General features: G+C 35.5%; 1 protein-coding gene across 3 annotated transcripts in view; it reads left to right on the plus strand.

Moving 5' to 3' along the window:
• Positions 1–17,933, plus strand: part of ZEB1 (zinc finger E-box binding homeobox 1) — a 243,306-nt gene that overhangs the window by 149,530 nt on the left and 75,843 nt on the right. For all 3 annotated transcript variants that reach the window (XM_027775617.1, XM_027775619.1, XM_027775618.1), the window contains exon 2: positions 11,237–11,437. In XM_027775617.1, coding sequence (XP_027631418.1) covers positions 11,237–11,437 — 201 coding nt within the window. The remainder of the gene's footprint in view (positions 1–11,236; positions 11,438–17,933) is intronic.

Consider the following 17,933-nt stretch of genomic DNA (forward strand, 5'->3'; position numbering starts at 1 on the left):
CTCACACCGGGCGAGTGTGCGTGCGTACCCAAGATCCCAAGAGGAGAATGGAGGAGAAGGGATTGCAGTGTGACCATCCCCCCTGGGGGGTGATTTCTCGCTTTCTGTCTCTATGTCTCTGTCTGGCGAGCGCACGCGCCCTATAGCGAAAAAAACTCTCAAAAAAAAAAAAGTGATTATGTTACGTGATTAAACTGAGTAGTTCTTCTAATCCGTGGTTTATCTTTTTTTCATGTTTATTGGCCACTTATAATTTTGTGTATGTGAATTGCCTTTGCACATTGCTGTTGAGTGGTTTATCTTTTTTATTGTGAATATTTAAAATTTTCTCTGTAATAAAAAAATCAGCCTTTGGTCTCATGTTGCAAATATTTTTCACAGCTTCTCATTTGTCTTTTGATTTAAATTATTTTCTATGTGTAATTGCAAATTTCATGTCATGCTTCCTTAGTCAGATTATAAAAGGATTATATGTTTTCCTGTAGTACTTTTATGGCTTTGCTTTCTTTTTTTTAATTAAAAACTTTGCTTCACATGGATTTCATTTTAGTGAAAATTATTAGGTGGGAATCTGAATTTATTTTTTCATGATGATTTTCATTGAATGATGTGTCTTTCCCCAAACTAATTGAAAAGACTGTTTTGGGATCTTATTTTTGAATTGTATCCAAATTCATTGACTATCTGCCTATCCCTATAACAATATAAAACTGTTTCTGTTCTGTAGCTCTTAGGTATATTTTACTAGTTAGTATGGCCAGTCCATGTTCTACTACCATCACGGCTGTTATTTTATTGAATAATATTCAAAAAATATTATTTTATAACATACAACACATAATTATATATACAATTATGTGCCATTATAACATTTAGGAAATTCTATAACTTTTTCTGAATATTTTATGTTTATTTCCTCAGATAATAGTGACATCAATATATATCAAGTACTATTTTCAGTATTATTCTGAATGTTTTATATATATAACTATTTTCATCATTATGGCAACCATGTTAAGAATATACTGTTATTATCTCCATCTCAGAGATGAGGAAACTGAGAATAAAGAACATGCCCAAGGTAACATGGCTAGTAAGTGATGGAGTTATGATTTGAACCAGGCTCAGAGACTGTGCTCCCACCTTTCTGTATAAACTTTAGAATCATTTGGTCTAAATCACTTAGAATCTGAAATACCATGCTAGTTTTGGAATCAGAACTGCATTGAATTTATAGATGTAGACAGAACTGACATTTTACAGTATGAAATTTTTTATCTCCAAACCAGATACATATTTTAATGCATTTAAATTTTTTGTGACCCTTAATGGAGTACAAAAGTTATATACACACACATATACACACACATATATATGTATATATGTATACACGTGCACACACACACACACACACACACACACACACACACACACACACACACACACACACACACACACACACACACACACACTTCAGTATCATTTTAAGCTTTTTCTTTGATGCATTGTCTTTTGAGTTGTTATTAACTAGGTTTTCTCTTCTGTTGTGTTTTTAGCTGGTTGTTGTAGGTATATTAGAAGGCTATTGGGCTTTTTCTGTTAAATTCATAATCATTTACTAATTATTCTTACTAGTGGCTTTTTAGTGATTTTTTCCTGAATTGTCCAAAAATGTTACCACATCACCTACAAATGATACTTTTTCTCTTTTCCAGTATGTATACTTTTTTGTTCTTTTCAATAATTAACTTGATCTTTAGAACATTTTTAACTAGTTATGACACTAATCATCATTGTCTTGTAAATGCCCCTGATTCATAATCGTTTATCTTGATGTTGATTTCAGTTTTGTTTTTATGAAAAAATATTCATCAGCAAGGAATAGTGAAATTATTTTTGAATACTTTTCAATATCTGTAGTACGTATATGCACTTTCTCAAATTTGGTTGACTGTTATTATCCTGGGCTCATATAACTAATTTAGACCCTTTTCATTTTTCTCTCTTAAAAATGCAATAGCATTATTAACCCTTTGAAGATCTGAGGAAAATCACCTAAGAAAACGTGGCAATTTTTGACAGGCAGACAGACCTATGCTATCTCTTCTAAAATTTGAAAAGTTATATAAAATATAATCATTTGTGCTTTCCTAGAAAAGCTTTTCACCTAGGTTTTCACATTTATTTGCTTAAATTTGCAAAATGAAAGTAATTTATAAAGTAAAAAACATACATTTATAACTGCTGTTACTTTAACACTATTTACATTTTAATATTGAACATTTATGCTTCTTCGTTTTCTCTAGGATTAAGTGGGCTACTGACTTTTCCATTTTATTGATTCTTTAAAGATTAAGATTTTGGATAAATTTATCAATTACATGGCATCTCTGTTGATTCAATAATTTTTCTTTTATATTTTTGATTCTATCTTTATATATTTCTTAGATTTTATAGTTCATTTACTATAGTTCATAAATAACTGTTCATATACTTTGAAAGCCATCCTTTTTATCAGTGCAGGTTTTACCTATAAAGAAAATACTAGATTTTGGTAGTTTCATGTGAATTATTTTAGTCCAAATACTTTCTTTGCACACATAATAGAACCATCTGTTCCTTGGGATTGAATTCAGTTTAATTTACTGAGGATTTGGCTCTTTTACTGTTTCATCTACCTGTTTGTGAGTTGTATTAACACAGGCTGAATTTAATTCAGTGAGTGAATGGGAATTTTGATAAGGCAGGAAAAGATAATTTGGGGAAGATGACCCTTGTAGGGGGTGTATAGATAAAGGAGACAATCTATAGAGGATGGGAGAAAGGCCTGAAAAATAACTGAAAGAGTACCAAAGACAAATTCTATAAATCCTTAGTAGGATTGCTGATTGCAAAGGTGGGATAGGGCAGGAGTTACAGTGTGAGACCTTAATTGAGGATGTTTATAAATATTATATACATATATATATGTGTATGTACATATATATATATATATATATATATATATATACGCACACACAATATAAACTTTATCAGTGTAGGTTTCATCAAGTTCGAGACACTTTTGTAAGAGATGATACCAATTATTTAGTAAGCCCCTAAAGAACTGATGGTCCTGGGAATTTAACCTTGTTAATGCTTTTTTTCATTGTTAACTGAAGAAAAATGGATGCTCTTAAAATGTTTTTTAGGGTTAGGAAACAAAAAGAGGTCAGAAGAAGTCGAATTAGGACTGTAAGGTATCCACCTGATGATTTCCCATAAAAACTCTCACAAAATTGCTTTTCTTTGATGAGAGCAATGAGGCAGGAACATCATTGTTCTTGGTGGAGAAGGACTCTGGTGAAGCTTTCCCTGACATTTTTCTACTAAAGCTTGGGCTAACTGTCTTAAAACACTCATAATAAGCAGATATTATCATTCTTTGGCCTTCCAGAAAGTCAGCAAGCAGAATGTCTCAAGCATCCCAAAAAACGTGCCCAAGATTCTGAGAGGAGAATGGAGGAGAAGGGATTGTGGTGTGGCCATCCCCCGCGGGGGTGGGGGTGATTTCTCGCTGTCTGTCTGTCTCTGTCTTTCTGGTGAGCGCACATGCCCACAATTATAGAGTGATATCATTATGGTCAATGAACCTTTACAAAGTTTTCCCATAAGATATTCCTTTTAGCACATGATGATAGTCAGCACCATATAAAGAGCACTAATTGAAGTCTCATGTAAACATCCAATTTTTAAGAAATGTACAATTATAATAAAATAATTGGATAGATGTATACAATTCATAAAAACAGCAGCTTCTGTATGCTCTCCATTTCAGTAAGACCACCTAAATGCTTTGTAATAAAGAATCTTACCACATGGTTTACTGCAGCTCTGAATAGACTTGTGTGGTAGAAGTAACTTAGGAAGATAAGGAGGAGAAGACAGATTAATTCTGAGGTCTTCAGTTCTTGTGAGGAAGTAACTGTGGCCAGTGCCGATTAAAGCTACAGGCTATGGCCATATTTTGACATATCTCTAGGTACGCAAAGGTTTTTCTATCCAAAAGAAGTTTTCCTTATATTATGCCATTAATACGTACTTAACTATGTCCCAGTTATTCCTATCAACTCCCTAAACATGCACTCATCTGCATGGTAGAAAAGCAAGATAAAATGTCTCTTAGGTAAGACATAAAAATACTCCTTCAAAACTAACTGAATTTTTTTAACAAACTAATACCCATATATATATAATACATAATATTAAAAACCATTTAGAAAAACATACATACTTTGAATTGTGGACTCCAGAGCCACTGAATTAGTTTCAGTAAAGTAATAGAATATTACACAGTTGTTAGCACTATGCTAAGAACAACACAAATTTAGTCATGAATGCTCTAAAATGTGGATAAAGATGGAGACACTGAACAAATAGTTCAAGTATCTTTTAACATCTATTGGAACCAAAATAGCATCACACATGCACATTCACACACATTGTTTGTGTATGTTTATGTAATTTTTCATCCTGAAGACAGTCCATAGCAAAGCGCCTTCTGCAACTGTTGAATTTAATATGTAACCACATTTTTTTTTCTCAATGAAGAAAGAAGTCAATATACTTAAGTGTTACTGATAATTTTAGGAATATGAAAACAAAACAGCAGTCAAAACCAGATAAGCTAAATAAGCACACACAAAAAAGAGGAGGTAATTTTTTTGAGAGTTTTGTTTTATTTTTTTAAGAGAGAGATTTTTGCTATAGGATGCATATGCTCTCCAGACAGACACAGACAGACAGAAAATGAGAAATGATCTCCCAGTGGGGATAACTATGCCTCAATCCCTTCTCCTCCAGTTTCCTCTTGGGATTTTAGGTAAGCATGCACACTTGTCCAGCATGAGTTTTAAGCTGCCGGGTCTGGGAATTGAACCGTGGTTGACCATGTGGAAATCCAGCGATGTAACCATGGAAGACATTTTAAATGACTAAAGAATTAGATCACCTGCTGGTCCCTTGAGAGAGAGATTTTTGCTATAGGACGTGTGCACTCGCCAGAGAGACAGAAAGAGAGAAATCATCCCCCAGGGGGATGGCCACACTGTAATCCTTTCTCCATTCTCCTCTTGAGACTTTGGACACACATGCGCATGCATCTGGTATGAGTTTTAAGCTGCTGGGTCCAGGACTCAAACTGTGGTTGACTACATGGGAGTCTAGCAATGTAACCATTGCACCATCTGCTGGCCTCACAAATAAATAATTTTGAGAAGGATGAGACATTGTAGGAGATGATGCCCATAATCACAGACCAGTTTTCCAGGAAGACATTTTTCTTTTTTTTAAGTGTTAGTTTCTTTGATATACTCAATCACTATACGTTACATAGCTTGTAAAGTGAATTCTCCCAAAATGAATATACTTCACACCAGTCCAGCTGAGGATACTATACACACTGTCATCAACAGACAATCCATTTTCTGTGTCCCATAAATGTCTTGCCTCTCTATTTTTCTCTTTAATATCTTTTGTGCCCTACTTGAAGAGGACTGATGATTAACAACAGAAACAATAGCTAACACCACAGACATCTCAATTGGTTCAACTTAAACAATTCTGACTGAAAAATTAAAGTTGAGCACTTTGTGCTTGATGGGTATTAAAACTGTTGCACTGAGAGCTACAGGTAAGAGCAAAATTTTCGATAGAAATTTTAAACAAGTGGGATCAAGATCCTTTCTTTCTTTCTTTCTTTCTTTCTTTCTTTCTTTCTTTCTTTCTTTCTTTCTTTCTTTAGAGAGGTTTTTGCTATAGGGCACGTGCGCTCACCAGAAAAACAGAGACAGACAGAAAGCAAGAAATCACCCTCCAGGGGGGATGGCCACACCGCAATCCCTTCTCCTCCATTCTCCTCTCAGGATCTTGGGCATACATGCACACATGTCGGCGTGAGTTTAAGCCACTGTGTCCGGGTCTTGAACCACAGTCGACTACATGGGAGTCCAGCAACATAGCCATTATGCCAACTGTTGGTCCCAGAGTAAATACTTCTGTAGTCCTTATTGTGGGCCAGACACTGACTTAAGAACAAAGATTTTTGTTTGTTTGTTTGTTTTTTGTTTTGTTCTTTTAGTTTTTGCTATAGGTGTGTGAACTCACCAGAGAGACAGAGAGAGAGAGAAAGGGAAAGTGAGAAATCACCCTTATGGGGGATAGCCACGCTGTATCCCTTCTTCTCCCATGTCCTCTCGGGATTTTGAAACACACACAGGTGCACCCAGTGTAAACAAAATGGGTGGAGTTCTTTTTAAAAATTACCTCTCTAGACCCACAGACAAAAGGATTGATCCAAAAATACAGAGTAGCTTGTCTATTATCTGAGTTACAGTAATAAGTATATGCAGTTTTCACTGCTGTTTTCTCTCAGCTAAGTTATTATGAAGCAAAGGATAGTTAGAAGTTTTAGAAAACAGTTACTTGTCTTTTTTCATCTTAACTAATAAAATAAATTTTTAAAAATTTTTTCTAGTTTTATGCCACATATCAAAACATGTTCTGGGAAAATTCACAAGGTTGCTATAAAATGTGTGCCATCTCTGCATTATGGGAATTTGACCTTGAAAGTCAAAATGAAACTCAATATTATTATGCATCATTTACTAGTAAGAGTTCCCCATTCCAAGTCTGTGTGCATGTGCACGCATGTGTTTGCATCTTACTCTCAGTTAAAGGCCAGCAGGAGACCATCGTAGTCAGCTTTGAGCCAACCTTTGAGACCCTCATTCCCCTTTTCTGCACGTGCTGCACTCTGCTCATAGTGTGTTTGGAAAACAAGGAATTCCCCATGCATCTATCTTGACACGTAGTTTCCCTTTACTATAATAAAGGGATTTTTCTTTTATCATGTTAATATATTAAATGGACCTTCTCAGGTAATATTTGTAGAAACATTAGAAATTATATTCTAGGGCCTGCCTGATAGCCTAGTGGCTAAGCTCACACATGACTATTTCAAATGCTGATCCCAGTGTCCTAAAAAACATGCCAGGCACCTGTGCATGTGTGCCGAGAATCCTGACAGATGCAGAAATAGAGAAGAGGAATTATGACATACCCACACCCCATGGGGGGGTGCTTCCTCCTTCTCTGTCTTTCCCCTTCTCTGTGACTCTTTTTCTGGCACTATAGAAGAACATTCTAGGAGGCAGTTTAACAAGATCTATTATGTTTTCCCTTTCATTCAACAATTCCACTCCTGGTAATCTATTAATAGTTGATAAATGTATTTAAGGAGTGACCAGATATAAATTTACAAGGAACTTTATTGTAACTTTGTTGCTATTGCTTACCTCCAAAAAGCCCTAAATTGTATTAATAGGTGATTGATCAGATTATGTCTGTGCAGTGAAATGCTGTGAAGCCATCAAAAGAAAATGAGAAAGCTCATTCATATACACTAGCATACAGAGATTTCCCAGATATTATAAAGTGATGGAAAAAATAAAAACCCTAAGCAGCAAATAGTGAAATATTATCCCATATGTATGTTTTTAAATATATATACATACATTTATATATAAGTGATTTATAGGATCACCTGTTAAATGTAAGGTACCGTAAGTATGTAAGGGTAGTCTTGTGTTACAGTTAAATAGGATGAGGTATATTAATAGACTGGTGGGGCCAGACAATGGTGCAACCGTAAAACACAATGCCCTGCAAGGCAGGCCCATGTGGGAAGCTTTCTGTTCATGTCCAGAGACCTCCCTGGGTGTTCAGGACATGTGTGTGCCCATGATCTATGCTGCCTGAAACTGTGTAGACTGCAGTCAGGGGTGCTCGTATCTCTCTCCTTCTCTATCTCTGTCTCTCTCTCATTTATGGAATAAATAAGTAAACTCTGAAAAAAGTTTAGAACTACACATTAAAAAGTAAAGATGACTGGGACCAGCAGTTAGTGTAATGGCTATGTCGCTGGACTCCCACGTAGTCGACCGCGGCTGGAGTTCCGGACCTGGTGGCTTAAACTCACGCTGGGCGCATGTGTGTGCATGCCCAAGATCCCGAGAGGAGAATGGAGAAGAAGGGATTGTGGCATGGCCATCCCCCTGGGGGGTGATTTCTCGCTTTCATATGTATGTTTTTAAATATATATACATACATTTATATATAAGTGATTTATAGGATCACCTGTTAAATGTAAGGTACCGTAAGTATGTAAGGGTAGTCTTGTGTTACAGTTAAATAGGATGAGGTATATTAATAGACTGGTGGGGCCAGACAATGGTGCAACCGTAAAACACAATGCCCTGCAAGGCAGGCCCATGTGGGAAGCTTTCTGTTCATGTCCAGAGACCTCCCTGGGTGTTCAGGACATGTGTGTGCCCATGATCTATGCTGCCTGAAACTGTGTAGACTGCAGTCAGGGGTGCTCGTATCTCTCTCCTTCTCTATCTCTGTCTCTCTCTCATTTATGGAATAAATAAGTAAACTCTGAAAAAAGTTTAGAACTACACATTAAAAAGTAAAGATGACTGGGACCAGCAGTTAGTGTAATGGCTATGTCGCTGGACTCCCACGTAGTCGACCGCGGCTGGAGTTCCGGACCTGGTGGCTTAAACTCACGCTGGGCGCATGTGTGTGCATGCCCAAGATCCCGAGAGGAGAATGGAGAAGAAGGGATTGTGGCATGGCCATCCCCCTGGGGGGTGATTTCTCGCTTTCTGGTGAGCACATGCACCATATAACAAAAACTTCTCGAAAAAAATAAATAAATAAATAAAAATGACTGTTCAATATATCAAAAAGCATAACATAAAAACAAAATATTAGTATCATGCCTTACATGGATATATTGTAAGTTTTTCAGCTTATTACTTTACTTCCTTAAGAAAGAGAGACAGGCCACCCTCAACTTCCACTGTACAGTCCACTCCAGCCTCAGCCAGCCTGGATCATAGGCTCATATGCACACCCAGCAGACACAGGGAAGCTCTGGGATGTTACCACCACTTAACCCTAATTACTAAACTTTGGTACTATTTTTACCTTTACAAAGTGACGAGAAAATAAGGGGTGATTTTACTTACTTTAAATGTTTTGTATTGTCTGAATTTGTTTCTAATAAACGTGTATTACTTTTATAATGAGAGAAAACTACTTGCTGTTGGAAAAGATCTGTAAAAACATATTCACCTAATGATACCACGAAACTACGTTTTTCTTCCAGTGTAAGATATGAAGACTTCCTAATATGCATGTGATGGTAATTTGGGTACTTTTTTATACAAGGAGGTTTTTCTGAGTCTGTAAAGTAGTTTTGGAGGTTTTATTTGCTCTCACCATTACATAACTACTTTTACTTTTAATTATGTTTATTCCTTTATGTTCTCAGGAGTATGTATAAATGTATATTTATGTAAGGAAGTGGATAGATATGCACATCATTTTAGCATTTAGGTGATTGTCTTCTTTCAAGAATGGTTTAAAATCTAAGGAAGCAATGGAAATATAACTGGAAGTAATTATCAGTTTTTTTTTTCTGGACAAAGAAAAGCTTCCTTTTTCTACCTCTCAATTTTAGCAAATAAGAATCATCTTGAAAATAGCTGGAAAGAGGTATTCTCCAATGATTATTCCCCATGAAGTACTAGAAACTTATTCCATTAGGGTGATTATTACAAGGACTCAGAAGGAAGTCAGTGATTATACTAGATTATTTGTTTTAGAGAATTTTATTCTCAGCTATTACTCATGGTTCTATAAACTATAGAATTCATTCAGGATAATTATATAGTCCATAATACCATTGTTAAATTTCATTGAAATTTATTAAAAATTAGGGAAAGGGTACCCATTTGAAAACTTCTTTTTTTCTTTCATTTATTTATTTATTTTTACATTTTTCCACAAACATTTACTTTACATATCAAAAAAATTTAGCTCACACTCCATAGTTCTTGACAGTTTATAAACAACTTTCAAAATTTCAAAATACTGTATTTTAAGATAATGTTCAAAATATTTCTTATAATTTTGTATAATTTTGTGACTCTATAACAACAGAAACAGTATGGTTTTAAATATTTTTGAGAAAATATTTACATGTCAACTACTCAGTTGTTGAAAAGCAAATGCCCAGCACGCTAGTCACACATAAACCCTCTCAATTCAGCCCTGCCATTTGAAAACTTCTGAATGCCAATTTTTTGGGGGATGACAGAAACATTACTTAAATGGTGTCTTAATTATATGGAAATTTGAGTAAATTGATTGGCTCTTTCTATAGTCAGTGTTGGAGTAATATGAAATGCATGGGCCTAATTGACAACTTGAAAATTCTTTCAGTAAAATTTGATAATGTGATGTTATCTTATTAGGGAAGATGTCCTCTTAAGTAGTAATGCTTTAAAAAATTTGAAGCTGCTTAATATATACCAAATGTCTGCACTCTATGGCATAAACTGAAATATTGCACAATATAAAGGCATGGAGAGCAACTGTAGACACAAGAGCACATATGGGAAGAGGGTAGGAAATGGTAGAGGGTGAGAGGGAGGGAATCAAGGGGAAAAATAAGTAAAACAGTTAAGAAACACAAAAGAGAAGATTATCTGTTGAAGATAATAGGTATGGTAATATTTTTGATTGGGCCAATATTCGGTGTATTCTAAATGGGAAATTTCATTTGTATGCTGTAATGATGTACAGTGAATGAATGTAAAACAGATAAATAAATAAATAATTTTGAAGCCATAGTTGGATGTAGGAGTATTATATAGAATAAGTTTACTGTGGTTGAAGAGGATATTTAATGTAGTATATAATAGCACAGAATATGGAATTAGACTGCTGAGGTTCAGATTCCGGTACTGCTACTTCCTTTCTGTATGATCTTGGATAAGTTACCCTCTCTCTACCTTGGTTTCCACATTTGTAAAACAGAAATATCAGTAGTGGGTAATAGGACTCTGTTTCATAGGGTTGTTATATATAATTGTTGTAAGACTGAAATAAGGCACTTGTATGTATAGTAAGTGTTTAAAAAATGTAGCTACTCTATCATTTTGATCATTCAGTATCTAGAAAGTACTATGCATGTTGTCAAATAAATTTGTTGTTTACATGTTTGCTTAATAAGTGCTGAATTACAGTCTAGTTTAAGTATTTTCTTAATTTCTGTTTTTCTGTTATGAAAAACTAATATTTATACTAGTTGGTTTTAATTACTCATTTCTTGTTTGTATTACAGTTACAAATTATAATACTGTGGTAGAAACAAATTCAGATTCAGACGATGAAGACAAACTCCACATTGTGGAAGAAGAAAGTGTTACAGATGCAGCTGATTGTGAAGGTGGTGTGCCAGAAGATGACCTGCCAACAGACCAGACAGTATTACCAGGGAACAGCGACAGAGAAGGGAATTCTAAGAACTGCTGGGAGGATGATGGCAAGTTTGATTTTTTTTTTGTACTCTTCTATACTTCTTCTATTATTTAAAAACAGTATTCACTGAACAGAATAAAATGGGACGAAAATATGGAAATGAATAGTAATTTGTCCATTAATCAGTATTAGGTATCCTAATTACTATAAATAGTAGATTATGAAGGAGAATTAGATTTTGATTTCTTATATGATGTATATATTGGCTTTTAGTAGATTTTTATAGCTAGAATCAAGTTTTCTATATATTATTGATAAATTTGAACCTACTTTTAATTTAATTGTGACCCAAACTGAAGAGTCTGCTTAGAAAACAACAACTATTAATTTGGTATGGTAAAATTATAATTCAATATATAAAAATGTCCAAAACAGATAAATCACAAGAGTATTTTTAGTGTTTGTAATCCTTCCCTTATACATCAGAATACTGTACATAATGTGCTTATTTTAATTGTGCTAAACTTTTACTAAAGTAAAATTTTTCGTTTACTCAAGTAAGGCATGTTTGATGGAAGGGACAATGAAAGCATGGGAACCCTCTACTTACTGCCCTTTCAATGAGTAAATACAATGTTTAACTTTCTTCCTTCTCTGTCAGGTGGAGAAATTGGACCATATTCTTTTATTCTAGTCCTAAAATTCCTCCTTTCTTCTTTTCCTAATTAAATTATTTATCATGTCTTTCCAAGACTTTAGAACCAGTAATATAAAAATAGGGTGTGGAAGTGGTAGTATTATGTATTAGAGGAGTTAGGAATCAGAAACAGGGTATCAGCAAAGAAAAAGACAAGTATGCAAGAGCTCAAATCAAAGGCCAAATAAGATTGACACACCATTAGCAAGACTAATTGAGAAGAAGAGAGAAAGGAACCAGATAAATCAAATTCACAATGAATCAGGCAACATTACAACAGACATAATAGAAATATAAAACATGATTAGAAGATACTATGAGCAACTATACGCCAACAAAGAATAAAACCTGGATGAGATGGACAAATTCCTGGACACATATAATCTACCAAGATTGACTCAGGAGGACATAGAAAGCCTGAATAGACTCATAACAAGCAATGAGATTGAATCAGTAATAAATAACCTCCCAACAAAGAAAAGTCCAGATCCCAATGGTTTGACTGCTGAATTCTACAAAACTTTTAAAGATGTAACCTCCATTCTACTCAAACTGTTTCTAGAGATGCTAGAGGAAGGAACCCTTCCAAATTCATTCTATGAAGGTTCCTTTACCCTCATTCTCAAAACAGATAAGGGGATGAGCAGTTAGCATAATGGCTATGTCACTGGACTCCCATGTAGTTGACCGTGGTTCGAGTCCTAGGCCCAATGGCTTAAACTCACACTGGGCATGTGTGCATGCATGCCCAGGATCCCGAGAGGAGAATGGAGGAGAAGGGATTGTGGCATGGCCATCGCCCCTGGGGGGTGATTTCTCACTTTCTGTCTCCCTGTCTCTCTCTGTCTTTCTGGAGAGTGCACATGCCCTATAGCAAAAAAAGAAAAATAAAAAACATAAGGACATGACAACAAAGGAAAACTACAGACCTGTATCTCTGCTGAATATAGATGCAAACATTTTCAATAAGATACTTGCAAACCATATTCAACAGCATATAGAAAAGATTATTCATCACGACCAGGTAAGCTTTATTCCAGGGATGCAAGGGTAGTTCAGCATATGTAAAACCATAAATGTAATACACAATATTAACAGAAAGAAAGATAAAAACCATGTGATCATTTCAATTGTTGCAGATGAAGCATTTCACAAGATACAACATTCCTTCATGATTTAGACTGTAAAATCAGCATAGAAGGATTGTTTCTCAGCATAATAAAAGCCATCTATGAAAAACCTATAGCTATCATTATACTGAATAGAGAAAAGCTAAAAGCTTTTCCACTAAAAACTGGTATAAGACAAGGCTGCCCACTCTCTCCACTCATTCAATATAGTACTAAATAAAATAAGAGGCATTCCAATGGGGAAAGAAGAGTTGAAATGATCTGTTTGCAGATGACATAATTGTATACATAGAAGACCAAATAGTATCCATTAAAAAACTTGTAGAAGTAATAAATGCATACAGTAAAGTGGTGGGATACAAAATTAACTTAAAAAATCTCTATCATTTCTATATACAAATAGCAAGCAAACAGAACTGAATAAAGTAATCCCATTTACCATAGCCACAAAAAGTATATGATACCTAGAAATAAAACTAACCAAGGAAGTTAAGAACCTCTATAAGGAAAATTATGAAAATGTTAAAAAGAAATCAAAAAGGACATACAAAAAAATGGAAGGACATCCCATGTTCTTGTATTGGGAGAATTAATATTATCAAAATGGCAATCCTACCCAAATTAATCTACAAATTTAATGTAATCCCTATAAAATTACAAGAGACATTCTTCACAATCTATAAAAGACAATCATAGAATTTGTCTGGAATCATAAAAGACCACATACTACCAAAGCCATCCTGTGCAAGAAGAGTGGAGCGGATGGCTTCTCTCTTCCTGACCCCAGAATATATTACAAAACTGTGATAATTAAACAGCATGATATTGGCACATAAACAGACATGAAGACCAGTGGGACAGAGTAGAGACTCAAGAAATAAACCCCAAAACATATAGCCAGCTGATCTTTGACAAAGGGTACCAGTAAATCCAGTGGGAAAAGGAAAACCTCTTCAGCAAATGGCGCTGGAAAAACTAGGTATCCACCTGAAAAAAGATAAGTCCGAACCCCTATCTGTCACCCTTAACAAAAATCAACTCAAAGTAGATCAAAGATCTAAGCCTAAGACTGCAAACTATAAAACTATTGCTGTGAAACACTGGGAAAACTCTGGGAGACATTGGGGTAAGCAAAGACTTCTTAAGCAAGACCCTCAAAGCACAGGCAATAATCTCCAAAATAAACAGGTGGAATTACATCAGATTAAGAAGTTTCTACACAGCAAAGGATACTATAATTAGTGTGAATCAACAACCCTCTAAATGGGAGTGAATTTTTGTTAACTGTGTCTCAGATAAGGGACTGATAACCAGAATACACAGGGAGCTTAAGTACTTATCCAGAAGAAAATGATTAACTCAATTAAAAGATGACATACGAATAGCCAAAAGAAAGATATGAAAAAATGCTCAATGTCCCTTATCATAAGGGAGATACAGATCAGAACTACAATGAGATACCACCTAATCCCAGTCAGAATGGTGAAGATTAAAAAATATATATCGTAACTGCTGGGAGGGATTTAGTGAAAGGAGAACTCTCCTACATTCTTGGTGGGAATGTAAATTGAACCAGCCACTGTGAAGAACAGCATGGAGATTCCTCAAAGACTTTCATAATAGAACTACCATATGATCCAGCAATTTCACTCCTGGATATCTACCCAAAGGACAGGAGAATGCTCAGTCGGAAAAGCGTTTGCACAACTATATTTATTGTGACATTATTCACAATTGCTAAGACACGGGACCAACCTCAATATCTACAAACAGATGAATGAATTGAAAAAGTGTGGCACATATAGTTCATGGAATACTATTCAGCCATATAAAACAACAAGACCCTGGCATTTGATAGAAAGTGGATGAACATAGAAAATTTATTGCTGAGTGAAGCAAGTCAGGCTATGAAACGGAGACATTGTATGCCTCCGCTTAAAATATACTGACTGTCTACACTCTATGGTAGAGACAGAAAGACTAGAGGACATAAAAGCATTGAAAATTGTTATGGACACTGGGGACAAAGTGGAAGGAGAGTGGGAGAAGAGAAGAGTCCAGGAAGGGAAATTTGGGAAAAAAAATGGAAAGTAAGACATTGTGGGACACAGATATGGTTTGTTGCCTATTGGTAATGTCATGTATAGTATTCTCAGCCACGTATCAGGTGAGTTGTGCATAAAATCTCTTTACAAACAAAAAGATTTATAACAATTGAATGTATAAGTAATAAATAGTATAATAAAAAATACATAACAAAAAAATCCAAGGTCTAAGAAGCAGCTGTCCATTTAGAGTTCCTTTTCAAGGAGGTCATCTAGACAGGGTATGAGGACCATGGGTAGAAGATCTGGGGAAATGGGTCAGGCATGCAGGTCAGAGAATCTAGACAACCAAATATTAAAACTTAGGTAAAAATCCAAATAATAGGCACAGCATAGCAGAATTCAAGCTTTCTACAGTATGTCATCTACAGTTAACAGTGACTTCAGAAATGAAGTAGTCATCTCTCCTATTTTATGGTATTGCTCAATTCTGTAGGAATGGGGTTGCAACTTTGAATAAGACTGTTTCTATATGAAAAATATGTATGGTTTAATGAGTAAGAGAGATAAATAAGCCACTAATATATTCACGTTTGATATAGGTGTAAACTTAAAATTACATGGGACCATCAAGTAGGAACACACAAATCAGAGAGGAAAAGAGAGGTCCTAGAAGAATTTCTGAGTACAACAGTTCTGATCTTCATATCTAAAGGAAAAGTAGAGGTTAATTAGACAAAGAGAGACTATAAGGTACTCCAAGAACTTAAGGCAATATACATAAAGTCACAGAGGCTTGAGCAAATAGTGTTCATAGAAAACAAGATCAGAGCAGTAAATAAGGAAAGAATATCAAGTACTTTGTGTACTAAGTCAAAGGATTTTACCTTTATCCTGGAAGCTCTGAGAAGAACATCGTTGATATGAAATTTAGAAATAAGTCTTGTGGAGAATAGCAGATGGCGTAATGCATACATCACTGGACTCCCATGTAGCTGACCATTCTTCAAGTCCCAGAACCAGTGGCTTAAAACTCACACTGGGCACATATGCGTGCATACCCAAAATCCCAAGGAGAAAATGGAGGAGAAGGGATTTCGGCAAGGCTATCCCTCCTGGAGGGTGATTTCTCCCTTTCTGTCTCTCTGTCTCTCTGGCAAGTATATATGCCCTATAGCAAAAATATCTATCTATTAAAAAAAGAAAAGAAATAAGAAACAGAAATATAATTTTAGAGGGCGGGAGCTTAGAAGTGACTATAGTGCCTAAGGAGACGATAGTAATTATGGCAGTGTTGATTTTTGAAGTAATGCAGTGGCCCTTAGGATAGAAATGAAATATATTTAGAATAAATGTAGGTAGTAGAATATATAAGAATAGGTCAACTATGTGGACGGTAACAGAGGAAAAGACCAATATAACTCCCGTGCTTCTGAAATGTAGAATTTGACTTTTGAACCAGAGAGTTGATTTGCTTATTTATTATTTAGGTTGGTTAATAGTAGAACTATTAACCTGTTAAACTTTAATACTGACTTCAAAACTTTTTGCAGCAGGGACCAGCAGTTAGCGTAATGACTATGTGGCTGGACTCCCATGTAGCTGACCATGGTTCAAGTCATGGACCAGGTGGCTTAAATTCACGCCAGGTGCATGTGTGTGCATACCCAATATCCCAAGAGGAGAATGGAGAAGGGCTTGCAGCATGGCCATCCCCCCTGGTGGGGGGTGATTTCTTGCTTTCTATCTCTCTGTCTCTCTCTGTCTTTCTGGCAAGTGCACGCACCCTGTAGCAAAAAAAAAAAAAAAAAAAAAAAAAAAAAAAAAAAACTCTACAAAAAAAAAATTTGTAGCAAAGGTTTCTTATGTATTTTCTATGTGTGGCCCAAACTGATCTTCCCATGTAATTGATCCAGTGTACATGAAAGGCAGAAATGATCTGTCTGGAAAGAGGGAAGATAAGGAGAGTAAGATGAAGAGAGAAAGACAGATGAAGCATCAATAAAGGTATTTCATTTCTGAGACTATATTGAGATAGATTATTTGGACTAAACCTGCCCCTAAAAATAACTAATGAGGCTAACAAAAATCTCTCTAAGGAAGACATAGGAACAGCCAAAAAGCATATGAGGAAATGATCAATATCCCTCATCATAAGGGAGATGCAGATAAAAACCACAATGAGATACCACCTAACCCCTGTCAGAATGGCAAAGATTAAGAATGTAAAAAGTGATAAGTGTTGGCGGGGATGTGGTGAAAAGGGAACCCTCCTACACTGTTGGGGGGAATGTAAACTAATTCAACCACTGTGGAGAACAATATGGAGGTTCCTCAAAGATCTACAAATTAGAACTACCATTTGATCCAGCAATCCCACTTCTGGGTATTTACCCAAAAGACAGGAGAACGCTCAGTCAGAAAAGTGCTTGCACATCAATGTTTATTGCAGCATTATTCACAATTGCCAAGACATGGAACCAACCTAAATGTCCACAAACTGATGAATGGATTGGAAAAGTGTGGTATATATACTCTATGGAATACTACTCAGCCATAAAAAATAACAAGACCCTGGAATTTGATAGAAAATGGTCAGATATGGAGGATCTATTGCTGAGTGAAGAAAGCCAGGCTATGAAAGAAAGATATTGTATGTATCCACTCAATATATACCAACTATCCGCA

This window comes from Tupaia chinensis, unplaced genomic scaffold, assembly GCF_000334495.1.
Source record: "Tupaia chinensis unplaced genomic scaffold, TupChi_1.0 Scaffold000578_2, whole genome shotgun sequence".
Taxonomy (NCBI): domain Eukaryota; kingdom Metazoa; phylum Chordata; class Mammalia; order Scandentia; family Tupaiidae; genus Tupaia; species Tupaia belangeri.